At 42.2% G+C, this 16,690-nt stretch overlaps 1 protein-coding gene across 2 annotated transcripts in view; it reads right to left on the bottom strand.

Annotated features, from left to right (window-relative positions):
- RAB3GAP2 (RAB3 GTPase activating non-catalytic protein subunit 2) overlaps positions 1 to 16,690 on the bottom strand; it is a 50,044-nt gene that overhangs the window by 31,793 nt on the left and 1,561 nt on the right. The window contains exons 2-11 of one of the 2 annotated variants that reach the window (XM_083733066.1): positions 10,950 to 11,014; positions 10,326 to 10,452; positions 9,037 to 9,118; positions 7,657 to 7,704; positions 7,443 to 7,518; positions 6,810 to 6,911; positions 5,067 to 5,166; positions 3,484 to 3,582; positions 2,259 to 2,407; positions 3 to 82 (exon numbers count right to left, since the gene is read on the bottom strand). In XM_083733066.1, the coding sequence (XP_083589192.1) occupies positions 3 to 82; positions 2,259 to 2,407; positions 3,484 to 3,582; positions 5,067 to 5,166; positions 6,810 to 6,911; positions 7,443 to 7,518; positions 7,657 to 7,704; positions 9,037 to 9,118; positions 10,326 to 10,452; positions 10,950 to 11,014 (928 nt within the window). Of the gene's footprint in view, positions 1 to 2; positions 83 to 2,258; positions 2,408 to 3,483; positions 3,583 to 5,066; positions 6,305 to 6,680; positions 6,912 to 7,442; positions 7,519 to 7,656; positions 7,705 to 9,036; positions 9,119 to 10,325; positions 10,453 to 10,949; positions 11,015 to 16,690 lie in introns of both variants that reach the window. The other variant, XM_083733067.1, reaches the window with a different exon arrangement.

The following is a 16,690-nucleotide window of genomic DNA, read 5'->3' as shown; positions in this document are numbered from 1 at the left end:
ACCTGGCAGCATTAAATAATGCAGATGTCAGCTTACTCGCAACTGCTAAAGCAACGTGAGACAACAGCGGCTGTGAACTACCCTAGAGGAAAGGTAAGACATATTTTATATAAGAGTCCATTACTCCTTAGAAACTTTCCTTTTCAGGATATCATATTTACAGACAGAAAACAGATCTTAATGAACATGTATCATCTTGAAATGTCTGCTATAAATTATTATTGGTGGGAGGGGGGTTAAATATGAAAAATAAGCCCAAAACAGATTAAAGCACATGTAACTTCTCCATGGGCCTGTCTACAAAAAATGTTTTAAGCAGCCCAGCAAAGATGTCAACAGGCAGGGAGTTCCAAAGTGAAAAGGCTGCCAGATGAAAATTGGCAGTTGAAAGTTGATTTCTTACAACTGCGGATCAAGTATTTACTGGCAACTGTTAACGGTGCCAGTTGCACAGATCAAAGCAGTCAAGTGGACATACACAGGGCGCAGTGATCCTGCAAGTAAACTGGTCCCAAGCTGTTAAGTACATTAGCATACAGTATGCCAACAGCAGCACCTTGAATTTGGCCATGCAGGAAATTAGGAACCATTGCACATCTCTGAGCAGAGGTGCAGTATGCTGACAAGCGTCGTGTCACTCCTGCCAGCAGCCATGCTGCAGCATTCTGCACTAACTGCAGCTTCCAGATAAAATAGAAGGGAATCTCCATATAAGAGTGCACTGCAGGAATCAAACCTTGACATGTCTGAACTACATACAGGTCCCTCTATCTGCACACTCACTATACAAAAATTCACTTATCCGCACTCAAAGAATTATGCCCAACCTCACTATACTCTGCAAAGTCACTTGTCCAAGCATCCAGCTTCCTTACTTCCTTGTGGGGTTTTTTTGTGCTGGTCAGTGGCAACAATTTCCAGGCAGAGCTCATGGAGAGGGGAATGGGGGAGCCAGAACAGACAAATCAGGGAGAAGGAGAGGTTGGACAAATCAGTTTTTTACTTTGTCTCTCTTTTGCTGATTGGCTAAAGCCATTTCAGGGAGGAAAAATATAGAGAGAGGCAGGAAAAAGAGCAGGCATTAGAAGTGCCCCTGTAGAAAATAATGGAAATCACGGGCTTGCTATGCAAATGCTTGCCTAATGAATGATTTCCTTGGATCTTCAGAAAGTGGGACCTGTGTTTATTGTGACCAAGTTCTTCCAGTCCAGAACAGCCAAAAGTTGTTGTACCTGTCACAGCTGACAAAAGGAGCTTCTAGGGACTGAGGCCATTTTCTGGCCATTTTCTTGGAAAACAGAACCAATCACTCACAGCATCACTGCAGTTGGTAGCTACAAACTGTAACACTAAACCATGGTTTGATTATACACACAGTGAGGAAGGAACATGTGGCTCATACCCTTCCCATTTTTGCTCCCACATAGCTGGCAGGATCTTTGCAGCATCCAGCTCTGCTTATTAGCAAGCCAGTAGGGACGTGGGTGGCCCTGTGGGTTAAACCGCAGAGCCTAGGGCTTGCCGATCAGAAGGTCAACGGTTCGAATCCCCGCGACGGGATGAGCTCCCGTTGTCCAGTCCCTGCTCCTGCCAACCTAGCAGTTCGAAAGCACGTCAAAGTGCCAAGTAGATAAATAGGTACCGCTCTGGCGGGAAGGTAAACAGCGTTTCTGTGCTCTGCTCTGGTTCTCCAGAAGCGGCTTAGTCATGCTGGCCACATGACCTGGAAGCTGCACGCCGGCTCCCTCGGCCAATAAAGCGAGATGAGTGCCGCAACCCGAAAGTCGGCCACGGCTGGACCTAATGGTCAGGGGTCCCTTTACTTTTACCTTTATTGCTTGAAGTTGGCTTCCTTTGATATTGACCACTGTTTGTTATAAACCACAGTTTGGTGGTTGGAGGAAGCAAGGAATGCAACTGGAGCACTGGCCCAGCTGGTCACAACATCTCCCTCACGCAGATGGTGGCCCTGTCTCCATTTGAAGCACACAGGCTGAAGACTGACAAGATTCTGTTAGGGATTTCAGGGCTCTTCCCCTTCAACCTCTCATCAGGTGCAGAGACAAGACATTTCAGCTCAAGTTTGAAAGCATTCTGATCTCCAGTTTTGCTCCCCACATGAGCCTTTCCCCCCATCCGACCCCCCCAAGAATATCAGCAAAAGCAGACAATGAAAATATGCATAGCAGGGAACAGGAATGTCCCATCTCCCAGGCAGCTCACTGCACTACACAATGACTGATTCATAATACACTTACCTCAAGCGCATAAAAGAAACCCGTGAAAGGATTTGACCCTACAGTGATGTACTGAGACATAGCAGGAGGGTTATTCTTTATGGCTGCATTAAATCCACCAATATTGGAGGCAGTCTTCATTTGGTCAAAAGGCGAAAGAGTCATGATACCTATTTTGTTGTTTTTTTTTTAAAAAAAAGGAAACGAATTTTAGAAATGCATGTCTCCAAATTTCTAAAAGCCCTACATGAACTTGGGCCCAGATATTATCATAAGTTTAGAATAACAAGTCTGTCGTTTCCTGAAAGCTCCAAGAAGATTTAACAACAGACGCTTACGCTCTATTAAAAATATGCGGGCCTGAGGCATTTTGAGTGCTCCATACTGAGGCAAAGGTTTTATTGGCAATAAACTTAATACGGCGCACAAAAAGAAATCTAATGATCTTGAATATTTTCATTATTCATGAATATTTCATGAGCTCTGGGACTGCAGGAATAACCATTCATGGTTGAGTGTGAAGACTTGTCAGTTACCTTACCCTTTAAGACCCTTGAGTGACAAGTATAGGCAGGGAGAATACAATGACAGTGGCTGCCTCCCGAGATGGGGTTGGGACAGGAAGAAAGTAGCAGCTGCGTCCTTCTGCGTCCTTCTGCTGACGCTGGGATCCAAAAACTTGGGCTACTGATATAGTAAACTAGACAACCAGAAATGATACTGTCCTATTTGTGTAGTGTATGAACTAAGAAACCAAAGAGAAGCGGAAATAAAATAGACCCATTTATTTCATATAATTTATGCACTGCTTGATAATGTAAAAAAGGACCCTCTAAGCAGTTTACACACAAAAAAAATCAAACTCAGTTTTCCAAACGTCCAGGTAGGCTTGTCTGAACAAGATTTTTTTCAGTAGGTGATGGAAAAGGGTACAGTGAAGGCAGCTGCCTGGCGTCAATAGGCAGGGAGTTCCACAGGGTAGCTGCTGCCACACCAGAAGACCTGAGTTCTTACAAATGCGGAATGTGTATTACATGGCACTGATTTTCACGTAGTGTATTAACTAAGAAACCAAAGAGAACTAGAAAAATGGTAAGGGTTACCAAGGCAGCTTACATGAGGTGTTTTTAAATCCTCTACAGTGTTCCTATATACATGCTTTTTATTATTAATTGTATAAGCTGCAATATTCATTATTCAGTGACAGGTCTATTCATTTAACAGAGTAAGCCAATGTAATACTTACCAACACTAACATGATCAACTATAGTATCCACATCCTGCAGACCCCATTTCTTATAGGCCAAAGGTGGTGGCTGAACGTTCTCATTGCCTGAAGCTGCAGCTGTCCATTTTTTATCAGACAGAGAGAAAGAGAGAGAGCAGAAAACTATTGGCTAGAATAAAGTTATGGTACATTGACCAGCACAAAGTAATGATAAATGTATGTGCTGCTGAACTGAACTGACAGTTTAAAAGGCTCAGTCACATTTAATTATTCCTTTATTTAATGTAAAGCAAAACTTAATGTAGAAATTGTATTGTGCATCATATTGCCAAGTCTAAGTTTAATTGAAAGACTGATATCAAAACTGCAATTTTATATGCACTTACATGAGTGTAAGTCATGCTTATTTCGGCTTAGATATGCATGGGATTGTGTCGTAAGTTATTACTTATAGCCAGTGTAGTACAGGACATTTGGAAGTTAGTGATTTATATTCAATTCACTAATCAACCAGTAAACTCTGTAGGAAGCATTTAGCAAGCCACAGTTTTTTTGCAAGAACGTATACCAAGTCCTTGGAATTAGAGTGATTAAAGCTTCTTCCTTTTTACACAATACAACATTCAAAAGGCAAGCAGTTCACTTTGGCACATGAGGTAAAAGTAAATGTACCACCAAACCTATACAAAGTTCTCAGTGAAACAAGAATATGTGTTGCCAGCAATAACAGGCTCCCATTTGATACAAACTATAGCAGTCATTAGAGATCCAAAATTCAGAGAGTACTCAAAGTTACAAGTAGCCAGCAGGACAATAAAATCATGAAGGTATGTAACCTTTTACTAAAGTGGGACTGCTCTGGAGCCTGGGTGCTGTCAGATTTCCAGAAAGGAAAAATTATAAATATATTTCCAAAATTCAATGGGTGATATCTGTCAGGGAACTGCCATCAGTGCCGGAGGGAGAGAGCAAAAGCCAGAGGGATTCCAGAGAGCGTCCAGGGATCGGGAGGAGCAGCCCATCTTCTGGGGAAGAGAATCAGCGTAGCACCAGTGGAGAAGGGGGGCAGATGGGGGAATCGGCGAGGCGGTCCCATGACTCCTTGCCGGGGACCAGCGGGGAGAGTAGGGGTCCTCCGCTGCCCACGCCCTCCTTGCGCAGAAGGCTTTCGCGCAGAGAGAGTAGGAGGAGACTAGGCGTCAAAGAGCTTCTTTGCTGGAAGAAGTTTAAGAAACGCCCACTGATGGATTCTGCCAGCGATTGAGTCAGCCACGGGTAAGTGGCTGTCCGGACAGAAAAGGTTCACTTAGGCAACCCAGCCAGGTGTTTGCACCCAGCCAGGGATATAAGCACCAGCTTACGCACGAGCAACCCCTAGAACCATTATAATATCCATTGTTAGTCATATGCAGAACAGAGCCACAGAAATAAATTGAGTTCACTGATTTCAGATGTCTATTCCAAGCATGGCTAATGTTGGATATTGCCCAATGCTTTGTAACATCCCTGTATGTATTGCCAAATAATAAAAAGTTTAAAACACATTTGCCACGGGAAGGCACGCCAAAATGGGTCAAATTCTCCCACATGCCTGGACCTACCTCTTGCTACTTGGTTTCGACAAGCACGGAGGGACTGAAACAGGCTGAAACCATCAATTGTCACAACTGCTGCAGGATACAGGATGCTCAGTTCCTCGTTCTGAAGAAAAAGAAGACCATTGCCTTGTTGTAGCAAAATGAATTAATGTGCTATCCTGTTTGGCTTATTTCACTTTTAAGCAAGCACCAGTGTTCATTCAAAGTACAGCACCAGGATGTGAACCCAGCGGTGGAGCAGAAAAGAAGTGCAGAAAAGAAAACTCAACTGCTGCAGGCTCATTGCTCAGCACTTTATAAAGACAAATGGGGAAGTCTAGGTTGTCACTTAGGGATGCGGGTGGCGCTGTGGGTTAAAGCACAGAGCCTAGGGCTTGCCGATCAGAAGGTTGGTGGTTCGAATCCCCGCAACAGGGTGAGCTCCTGTTGCTCGGTCCCAGCTCCTGCCAACCTAGCAGTTCGAAAACACGTCAAAGTGCAAGTAGATAAATAGGTACCGCTCTGGCGGGAAGGTAAACGGTATTTCTGTGCACTGCTCTGGTTCGCCAGAAGCAGCTTAGTCACGCTGGCCACATGACCCAGAAGTTGTACGCCGGCTCCCTCGGCCAATAAAGTGAGATGAGCGCAACAACCCCAGAGTCAGCCATGACTGGACCTAATGGTCAGGGGTCCCTTTACCTTTACCTAGGTTGTCACTTAGTGCAGTTTGGCACAGCTCCATGTCACCAGCCTTGACACCTCTACAACAAGTGCAACAGTATAAGATCAACACCTGCAGGAAAAACTCATAACCTAGCATTTGTAACCAGATTCAAAACATGATCTCAAACCCTGGGTTGAAAGCACATCATGGTTAGCCTAAACTAGGGATGGTTAACTTTTTTGAGGGCTCCATTGACCCACATGTCAGAGCTCCAGTGGCTGCTCAAAAAAGTGGGTGAAAATGTTTTATTTTTAAAAAATGGCATGTGGTGGGCACAAGATCCTTTTGACATCATGGCGTTACAGAAAACCAAAGGAACAGTTTTTTGTTTTTAATGATAAATTTTGGGGCACGGTCCAAGGGCTACAGTTTCATCAACCCTGTCCTAAACCATGATTAATAGTGAAAAACGCAATGGTGAGCCATGACAAGGCAAAGTAGGGAAGGCAAATCTACACAATAAGAAAGGGGCAGCAGCAAGGACCCACTCAAACCAGCAAGCCCAATTCAAATCCTTTAACCAGTTATGGATTATTACCTAAGGTAAAGGTAAAGGTACCCCTGCCCGTAAGGGCCAGTCTTGACAGACTCTGGGGTTGTGCGCCCATCTCACTTAAGAGGCTGGGGGCCAGCGCTGTCCGGAGACACTTCTGGGTCACGTGGCCAGCGTGAAAAGCTGCATCTGGTGAGCCAGCGCAGCACACGGAAACGCCGTTTACCTTCCCGCCAGTAAGCGGTCCCTATTTATCTACTTGCACCTGGGGGTGCTTTCGAACTGCTAGGTTGGCAGGCGCTGGGACCGAGCAACGGGAGCGCACCCCGCCGCGGGGATTCGAACCACCGACCTTTCGATCGGCAAGCCCTAGGCGCTGAGGCTTTAACCCACAGTGCCACCCGCGTCCCTGGATTGTTACCTACATAGCCCCAATAAATTTAATTCCCGTGACTCATTCAAAAAAAAGCTTCCGCTCTAAAAGATTAAGAGTTGAAAACCGTATCATGCTCTGTAATTATTTCACTGTCTTATATATCTGCCATCATACCTGCTCTGTAACTCCAGGGTGTCGTGGAATCTCGTAAGTTCGGCATTTAAGTTGCATGACAGGATCTTCGTTCAAAAGCTGTGCCAGCAGAAGTACTCCATTCTAAAAAGTGAGAACAACGAAGCTGAAAGTGTATTCACTCTATTACTGGCGAGATGGGGCTACAAGTCACAAAACCTCAAAGGTCACCTCACACATTACATGTTTTTCCAGCACTACAGTCGTACCTCCGCTTACATATCCCTCCGCTTATGTAAACTTCGGGATACGTAAGCAGCAAACCCGGAAGTATATCTCCAGGTTTTTGCAGCGCACACATGCGCAGAAGAGGTCCCTCTGGTTGCAGAAACCTCAGGATCCGACCGGAGCTCCAGAACAGATCCCGTCCGCAACCGGAAGTACCACTGTATAGGAATCTTAATATAGTTTTGAAGCACAGTGCCAGTTATGTTGGGGGTTTGTCATAAATACACTTGAATAAGCAAGCAGCTAAGTAACGGCTGTCTTCTTGGGGCATTCATATCAAAAATATCATACGTGCCGTACTTCAGCATTGTTAATTCTACACAAGAAAACCATGGTACATGAAACAGCCCTCAGCAGGCAGGCAAACCATGGTGACAAGTGACAAACCTCTGTGTAGAAGCGAACATAGCCAGAGGTGAAGCCCACAACAATACAGGTCCAGTCAGGTCGTCCTGTTGAGCTCCTGTCTCAAAGAAAATGAAAGGCATTCTGTCAAGTCTTACTCTGAATTGATGAAATTACCATGGGTGTCTCTAAAGGCAGCACCAGGCTTTGTAAAGGAGGTCTAGCTGTGTGTGTGTTTTTAAAAGCATTTTCTTACCTCTTTTGACTTGCCAGTGGGATGCACAATACACTGCTCACACATTCACTAGAGGAAAAACACAGCAGTATTAAGCACTCTGCCACGAAGAGAACTGTCAGCATCAATAACATTACAAAACAGAGTGGGATTCATTTAACAAACCCTGTCAACAGAAGCCCTGAGCAACAGAGCTTCCTCCCCATACGTCCGCTGCAATTGGTCAGCAGAGCAGAGGGAATGTTCGATACAGGCCCTCCTCCACACAAACCAGTATACACCACATAACTGCACACCTAGTAAAGATGGATTTATGGCACAAGCCATTTGTTTGCATATTCTGTGCTCGTGTTTTCCTCCAACTACGCAGTCAAGATTTGTTTAGGCTTTTTCCTGCTCGTGCCTAACAAGGCCATGGACATTTCATGTTAATTAGCCCAGAATAAGAGAACGTGAACCACTGCACATCATCACGGGGATGCCACATGTCTAAATCTGTAGCATCACCACTACCCCCTCCTTTTCCTACCTCCACTCAGTGTCTAACTGGAATAGAGAGCTTCACAGATTCATCTAGAGAAGCTACACCTAAAACAGTGAAGAGGAGACAAAGCCTACAGTCTAAGAACTCCCCAAAATATTGCAAGCAATTAAATCAAACATTCAAAAGAATGTTTTAATCACTTATCTGCAGCACATCAATTAACTGATTAAGGTATGCTATTCTAATTAATGGTGATTTAATAACATCCTTGTGCCTGTCTAAAAAGCAAAGGTGCTGCCCTTTAAAGATTTTGGCAGTTTATGATGTATAGCAATTTTAACAGTTGTTTTCTTCTTCTAGGTATCTTATTTGCTATAAGGAACCATTGTGCTCAACCAGTAGCTCTCTTCCTCCACACACTTTCTCATTCTCATACATGAATAGAAGGAATTTTCTCCACTGGAGAGAATGAGAACAAGACGTGTGTGGATGCTTCTTGGAGAGGGCTGGATCTCAGTGGTAGAGTCCCCTTCCTGCCTTGCATGCAAACAGTCCTGGGTTCAACCCTGGGTAGGGCTGGGATAGAATCCTGTCTGAAACCCTGGAGATTTGCTGCCAGGTAGTGCAGGCCAGCCTTCCCCAACCTGGTGCCCTCCAGGTGTTTTGAGTAACTCCCAACTGGCCAGCTTCAGCAATGAGCAGGCATGATGAGAGTTCGAGGTCAAATCACCTGAAGGGCACCAGGCTGGGGAGACTGGCTTAGACGTAATGAACTACATGGACCAATGATCTGACTCAACACAAGGGAGACTTGTATGTACATTCCTTTGGATCACCTCTTACATATAAGTTTTGACAGAGCAGAAAAATAATCAGTGACGTTCTCATTCACAACATAGTCTAGATCCCATGCCTACCCTTCTTCAACATTCAAAGAGCCACTCCAGCCAACAGCAAACTGCATTTCTTCTTTCCCTTTTTCACTGTGCTTCCATTTTGCTGGGAAGCAGAGGAGAGAAAAGTGGATAAAGTGTTATACTTTAAGGTAACACTGTTAAATTAAAAGGTGATGTTTTTCTTGTGTACCACTCATAAAAATAAAGGTTTCAGCTTCCAGGCATTTAACTATTTTTCTTTTCTTCTGCACTACAAAGATTTTGCCTTGTAAAATCTATTTCCCTGGACTTCCTTCCATAATAAGTCTATATGCACTTACTTGAGAACAGCAATAACACTCTAATGCTTATTTTAATGCATAAGCCGAAATGGGAAGATACAGTCTTTAGCAACCACCTGATTCTTATTGAATCTAAAGTCAGATCATAGCTTTGTTAGAAACTACACTGCTACCTCGGTTTAAGAACAGCCCTGTTTATGAACTAGTGCACTTTGGTTTAAGTGCACTTTGGTTTAAGAATGGCTTCGGTTTAAGAACGGACTTCCAGAACAGATTAAGTTCGTAAACCGAGGTACCACTGTATAGCAAATGCAAGAGGTTGTTCCGTTCATACAAGGAACTCAAAACCAGGGGTGAGTTTCATTGGAAGAAGGGGTGGGAGGCTAATTCTCCCTGTGCCCTACATACCACCTCCCCCACCAATCCAGTTAGTTCCCTCAATCCTCCTTTTTTGGTGGCTCAGGAACCTACAAGGAGACGCAAGAATAAGATAAAATTGCCTCTTCTCCTTCATGCAATCAGAGTATCCCTTGAGTGAAGTTCCACCCAACATTCAGGTTTATCAAACTGTATCAATAAAAGGTGGGGGAGAACGTGAAGAATTGCTAATATGTGCTTTTGCAGAAGCAATGTTATTTGCTGCAACTGTCCTGTAGCCACCCCCTTAGTGACAGGACCACAGCAATTGTAGAACAGTATCTTGCTCCTATAGCTTTCTTGTTGATCAAGGAAAATCCGGTGACTACCATCCATTGTGCTTAGATCAAGCCCCATGATTCTGCTTTATTATCTGCTGCACTTTGTAATGAAAAACAAGCTTCCTTTCTACCTCGTCCCTCCCAAACCCGTTTTCCTTTAATGCCATGTCTTGTAGATTGCAAGCCTGGGGACAGGGGCTGCCATATTACTGATCTTTGCAAGCTGCTGCCGGAGCCTTTTTTAGCTGAAGAGTGGGGTAAATACACTTTAAATAAACAAACAGAACTCCAGCGGAAATGGGAACAAATTAAAAGTCTGTGATATACTTACGCACAAAAAACACAGCTTTCTGCTCACGAGCTATTGCCATGAGATCATTTGTTGGCGACAAGGATAAGACACAGTCCTGAAGCCAGGAATTTGCCTGAGTCTTAGAAGTTGATTCTTCCTCCTCCTCCTGTGTACAGTGATTTTTAAAGCTATTGATTTTCTGGGAAACATATATACTGTTTTAAAGAAACATGTATGTCCACACTCACTCACACAAAAGATAGCAGCATTTAGGGAAAACGTAAATAAGCCTATTCCCATGTAATTGCAAATTTCGTAGGACAGTGAAAGCACTTGATTTTTTCACTGTGCGGTGGCTCTCAAAGTAAAAGCTATTTTCATTTTGCTGATTGTAGTTAAATTTCTTAGCAACTTTAAGGTGTCATTTGTGCAAAGGCATGTTACAAATATTTGAATAAAATAAGGTAGGATGTACTCATAACAGGAAGAAACACTGTATGATCATCAACCTGTAAGTTGGATGGGTGAATTGAACCTTAAAAGTTTAATTACTGAAAACAGTTAACAGAGTTAGTCAATGGATTATTCATATTATTCCAAGGAACAAAGAGTGCACAGCTACAGAAGGCATAATTAGTAATGAAAGCAAACAGAGAGGCTTACAGGTCCTTGTGTTTCTGGTTCATCCCACGCTCCCCAACCATCTTCTTCCCAGTTTGCTGGTTTACCTAATATTGAAAAATTCTAGCTTAGTTTCAAAATCATAACCATGGTCCATATATCGCTTTTTGGTGCCTAGAAAAGCATTTGATTAACTATTAATTTTAAATATAGAAATAATCGTAAGGGGGTTTATAAAGCAATACCCATAACAGCCTTTGAAGGAAAAAAGATTGCATGCAAAGCCACTTCTGCAGACAACTCAGAGGCAGATGGTGCAGAGTCTAAATACCTGACCAGGGAGAGAAGTCTGAGCCAGCAATCACTGGGCACGCAGACCTGCACAACTTGCCTCACATCAAATCAAATGTAGCTTGACTAGTATTGGTCAATCAACTGTTTTGTAGAAACAGGCAGGCAACAAAAACAGGATATCAATCAAACCCCGTCTTCATCAAACATGTCTGGTGAGATGCCTTCAACTTGCTCGTTCCCGGGTTTTGCAAGTCCGCTCCAGAATCCATGCTGCCTTCTGTATAAGCTCTGCTATAAGCACTATATGTCACAACCTACATATTTCCTCTTTCTATAAGCATGTTGATCATCTTACAGAAGCAGTGTAAGATCTTTGGTCTAGCATAGCTCACTAAAACAGGTCCTGTATTTTGATACACCTGTCTAGGAACAGGAGCACTTTGCTGTGGTCCCTCACATCCACCATGAAAATGAAACGACACAGAAGAAATAGAGGTTCCTTTGTAGTTTCTGTCACATACTGAAGAAGCTGGGTGTTTCACAACTTAAACTGAAAAGCAATTGGCTTTCTCAGTTTCCCTTTTTTCCTCTTTAGGCAATTAACACAGTATGTCAAAAGGGACTATAAAGCCATAGAATCTACTGCTTTTGGCCACCAATTGACTAGGCAATACTAGAACAAAACACTCAGCTTTCAATATTTGCTGAGATCATTGCATATTTTTCTTTCTGCCAATTTTGTTCAGCATAGCTGCTAGGGCTACAAAGAGCATCAAAATCAAGCCAGCTAGACTACAGCAAAACTATTCTGCCCCATTTCTAAGTATTATGATCAGGTACATAGATTCATATTGAATTAATTCCACTCAGGGAAAGATGGCATTAGAATACCAAAGCCAAAATGTCTAAGCAGGGCTGCTTTTAATTAGAAGTTTATTACTGCCAGCACTGATGTACACCATTTTGGAAGTAACCACTGCTGCTAAAGCCATTACCCACACACAGCTATTTATAAAAACTCCCACGGAAAAGCAATTTATTGAACTGAAAAGGTCTCCACATAGTCTGAAGAAGTGAGTCACTCGACCTTTGTGCATAACAACCAGAATAAATCATTTCCACCTCCGACTCAAATTTAGAAATATTCGAGTTTGTGCAGTTAATAAAGCAAAGCTAGAAATCCCTATGGCAGACATATTTCACTTTGTCATAGGGAGAAACTGAATGAAAAGCACAGAAGGGCATCATAAGGGGCTCATCCTATGCAAAGTTAAGCCAGTAACTGTTAGAAAGCAACTGTGAAATACTCTGTTCTATACATTCTGAAGCCTTCTAGAAGAGGCATGTTCACCATTACATCTGGAAAATGAAAACGAAAATGCTGTTAATTTTGTAATGTTCCTAAAGGGTTTTATATATTGCTGCACCCTGCCCTAATGTTTTGTGAGAGGGAAGTACAAAAATACATTAATAGAGTATTGCTATTAAAAAGAAGCAATCACCCAAAAGCCACAAGCGATCCACTGGGGGGGGGGTTGGTTTGTTTTGTTCTTGTTTTTATTATGTATTTTGTGTTTTTAACTTATATTTTTATGCTGTGAACCACCCCGAGACCTTCAGATGAATAAATAAAATAGATCAGTGTTCAAGCCTGCCAAACCCACATTTAACCCAAACATGCACTTGGGAACTCCTTTCTTAGTTTTGATCCTATATCTGTATAGTGGAAGTTCTGTCACTGCGATATGACCTAATAGAGCAGGGGTCAGCAAACTACAGCCCGCGGGCTAGATACGGCCCGAGGGGGTCATTAAACTGGCCCCCGGCCCTTGCCGCCCACACGGTCAGTTCCTGCGCGGATACTGATTTCCGGGATGCAGCTGGCGGAAAAGTTTTCTGACCCCTGCAGTAGAGGGTAACAATCTACCAGTTGAAGACCAATGTACTAAATTATCTTTATGGGTAAATCCCTTTGGTGCCCTTGCGCTCAGCTCAGGGAAGGTCTTTTAATCCAGTGGATGCTTCCACAGATGGAAGAGGGGAGGGTATGTCTGCCAATTCCCCTTTTCTTCCTGCTCCAGCAACAAAGAGTGGCTCCAGAGAGTTGAGGAACCCTCTGAAACAGAGCAGGTGTCAAGGGGACAGGGCTGCATGGAGAAGGGTGAACAAGAACAAACTCTTTCCTCCTCTTATCTTAATAATAATAATAATAATAATAATAATAATTTATTATTTATACCCAGTCCATCTGGCTGAGTCTTCCCAGCCACTCTGGGCAGCTCCCAATCAAGTGTTAAAAACAATACAGCATTAAATATTAAAAACTTCCCTAAACAGGGCTGTCTTCAGATGTCTTTTAAAGATAAGTTAGCTTCTTATTTCCTTCACATCTGAAGGATGTGGGCACCACTACCGAGAAGGCCCTCTGTCTGGTTCCCTGTAACCTCACTTCTCACAATGAGAGAACCGCCAGAAGGCCCTCGGCGCTGGATCTCAGTGTCTGGGCTGAACAATGAGGGTGGAGACGCTCCTTCAGGTATACAGGACTGAGGCCGTTTAGGGCTTTAAAGGTCAACACCAACACTGAATTGTGCTCGGAAACATACTGGGAGAAGTGTCTTCTTAACAGAAGTGTCTTCAGAATCAGAAATACTTTCCATAAATGCAAGGCACCAACTGGATTCCACCCTATGATTTTATTTTAAATCAATGCAAATTCAATAAATCCACCATTAATTAACTCATTGTGGTAGCCAATTGGGTCACCTAATCTCCACCAAAATGAAGAGAATAGCAACGGAAGTTAAATTTAAACAAGCCCTTATTCTTAAGCACTGCTTTTTTAAAATGCAGTACGTATTTGGAAAAATCCAGTTACACAAATTATCCCGGGTATAATCTTAACTGGGGTGATTTTCTGTGGCATCATGACACTAATAGCCTCTTAGCGATACAGCCAAGTTTTTATTAAAATTAGCATGGAGTCTGCTGCACAATGAGAAATATTAAACAGTTAATTTAATAGCTTGTTTGCTTTTATTATGTTGGTGTCTCTTTATTACAGCTCTAAATCTTATGACAGGTCAAACTGAAAATTTTAAGCACATGCTGACATCGTAAGCTATTCCTGACAACTCTCTTCCTCAGTAAAAACCTTCCCCAAACCATTCTAATCTCTGCACATCTGAACTTCCTCTGCCAGTTAAGTCCACCATAACTCCTCACTTGGAAATAGTTACCTACTTGTCCATGGCAAGAAACAATTATCTTTACTTGACCAGGTAGGAAAGCCTTCAAAACACTTCTTGTTCTATTTTCCTTCTAGGCTATAGGTGACTTACACCAATATGCAGGTTTATTAGAGCTTTTCAAATCAAGGCTCATGCTTGTTGCAAATGCAAGAAAATGCAAAAAAAAAAATAGTTCAGGTTCAATCCCTGGGTACAAGACACTACTCAGACAGAATAGTCACATCAAAAAGCAGGAGAATCCTATGCATGGAACTATGGTCGTGTTTAGCACTGAAGATTATCTGTGCTATCCTAAGCATGAAAGTCACACTCCCAGGTGAGATTTGTTTGGGATTGCATTGTCAGTCATATTAGCAATTATCTATAGCTCAAGGTACATAAATTTCATTTTTAATAGTTCAGAATGCATTGGTGGGGGCGGGGTAGTTATTCAATTTATATACCACAGGCTTCAGGGCGGTTCACAGGATAAAATCGCAGTATAAAAACACTAAATACATAATCCAAATAGAAACAAAACCAACCCAATAACCCCCACAACACATTTTTAAAGGGCATGTATACGCTTCCCTCTGTCAAAGCCCACAAAAGATCAGCAATAACCCTAAATAATAATATTTTAAAAATTATTATTATTATTGATTAGATTTAAACACTACCCTTCATCAAAAGATCTCAGGGAGGTTCACAAGATAAATGCGGAGTAAATAATCTGGAGTAATCACAGATCAGCTTCCAAAGCTCTTCTTATTTATAAGCTCTTTATAACATTTCACAGGCATCCTAAATTTTAAATGTACAATGTTAACAAATTATGAAGGATAATGTAGATTAAGCACAACATTGTCAGGAAATCTTAATTATCCTGTCTTGCCAACACCCCAAAATTTAGGGACATTCTTGCAGAACTCTTCTGGCACAAGGAAGCCACACTTTAAAAGCTAATGAAAACTCTTCCAGGGCTTTGATTTCCTGCATAGCAGGGGGTTGGACTAGATGACCCTCGTGCTCTCTTCCAACTCTACAATTCAATGGTTCTATGATTCTATGACATACAAATAATATGAAAAGTTAATTGTGGTTCTGTTATTCACAATGATTTCTCTGGGCCAAAGCTGTTCCTCATTAAAGAGAAGCATTACTGTATTTCTATTGCACAAGGTACCGAATTCAAAACATACCCTGTAAATTACATCTATGGCTCACTTTAATAAGACAAAATAGTTTATGCAACGCAGTTAATGGAGCACAAGAAAATACTGTGACGCCTGTTGTCTTATTCCAAAAAGGTGTGACAGGTGAGAATATAATTTTCTGGCTACATTTCTAACACAGATGGCATACTGTTTAGTGAAAACTTTTCCAAGTTGTGTACACTCAGGAGATGCTATGTAAGGTCATTTTTGCTCAGGAGCTACCTTAAAGAATGGCACTTCCAGGTCTTCTCTGAAAGCCACAAGAAATAAGGACAGAGTGGGTCTGCTGAGTTCTCAATATCGTGAGGGGGGGTGGACAGCAGCAATAAGAATATATTTTGCCTACTCTGTATGTCCATGAAAATCCTCATGCCTATAGGACAGATATTTTTATTCCATAAAGCACATAGCTGAATCAATTCAATCAGAAGGCTATTACACTGATAGCACATACAAGTGACAAGAGGAGAAAGGGACTGTTTGGATAGTAAACGCCACTGAGCCCAAACTTCATTGACAGACTCAGTAATTTTGAGTTTTTGTTGTTAAACAATTTATCTTTTTTACAAGCCATGATGAAAGGCAAAGTGTTTTTCAAGAAAAGTCAATTGCCACAACAAGGGTTAACAATATGCTTAGTAAATCACTTAAAGATTCTATTTACAAACAAGCAGTACAGTGTATTAATTTTGTTAAACAAACAGAATTACATCAGATCTTTGCTAAAACTTCACCCCTTCTTTTAAGAAAAGAACAATTACCTTACTATGGTATGTTTTTATACAGGCAACAGACATTTACAGTTAACTTCAGATTGTAAATGGGTGCACATGATTAAATGCTCATCCCACAAAAATCCCCAGCATTCAGAGAAATAATACTGGTATGTCAAAAAGAAGCTAGGAGGAGCACCCTTCCCCCAACATCTAGTTTTCTATGTACAGTAAAGCTACAATCCTAAAACACACATATGCAAGAAACAGCCTCACTGAATTCAGCAGGACTTTCTTCCAAGTAAGCATGCAGGGATTGTACCATTTTG

Source organism: Podarcis gaigeae, assembly GCF_964106915.1.
Source record: "Podarcis gaigeae genome assembly, chromosome: 3".
Lineage (NCBI taxonomy): Eukaryota > Metazoa > Chordata > Lepidosauria > Squamata > Lacertidae > Podarcis > Podarcis gaigeae.
Note: the sequence above shows the minus strand (reverse complement) of the source record. Positions and strands in the feature narration are given on the sequence as shown.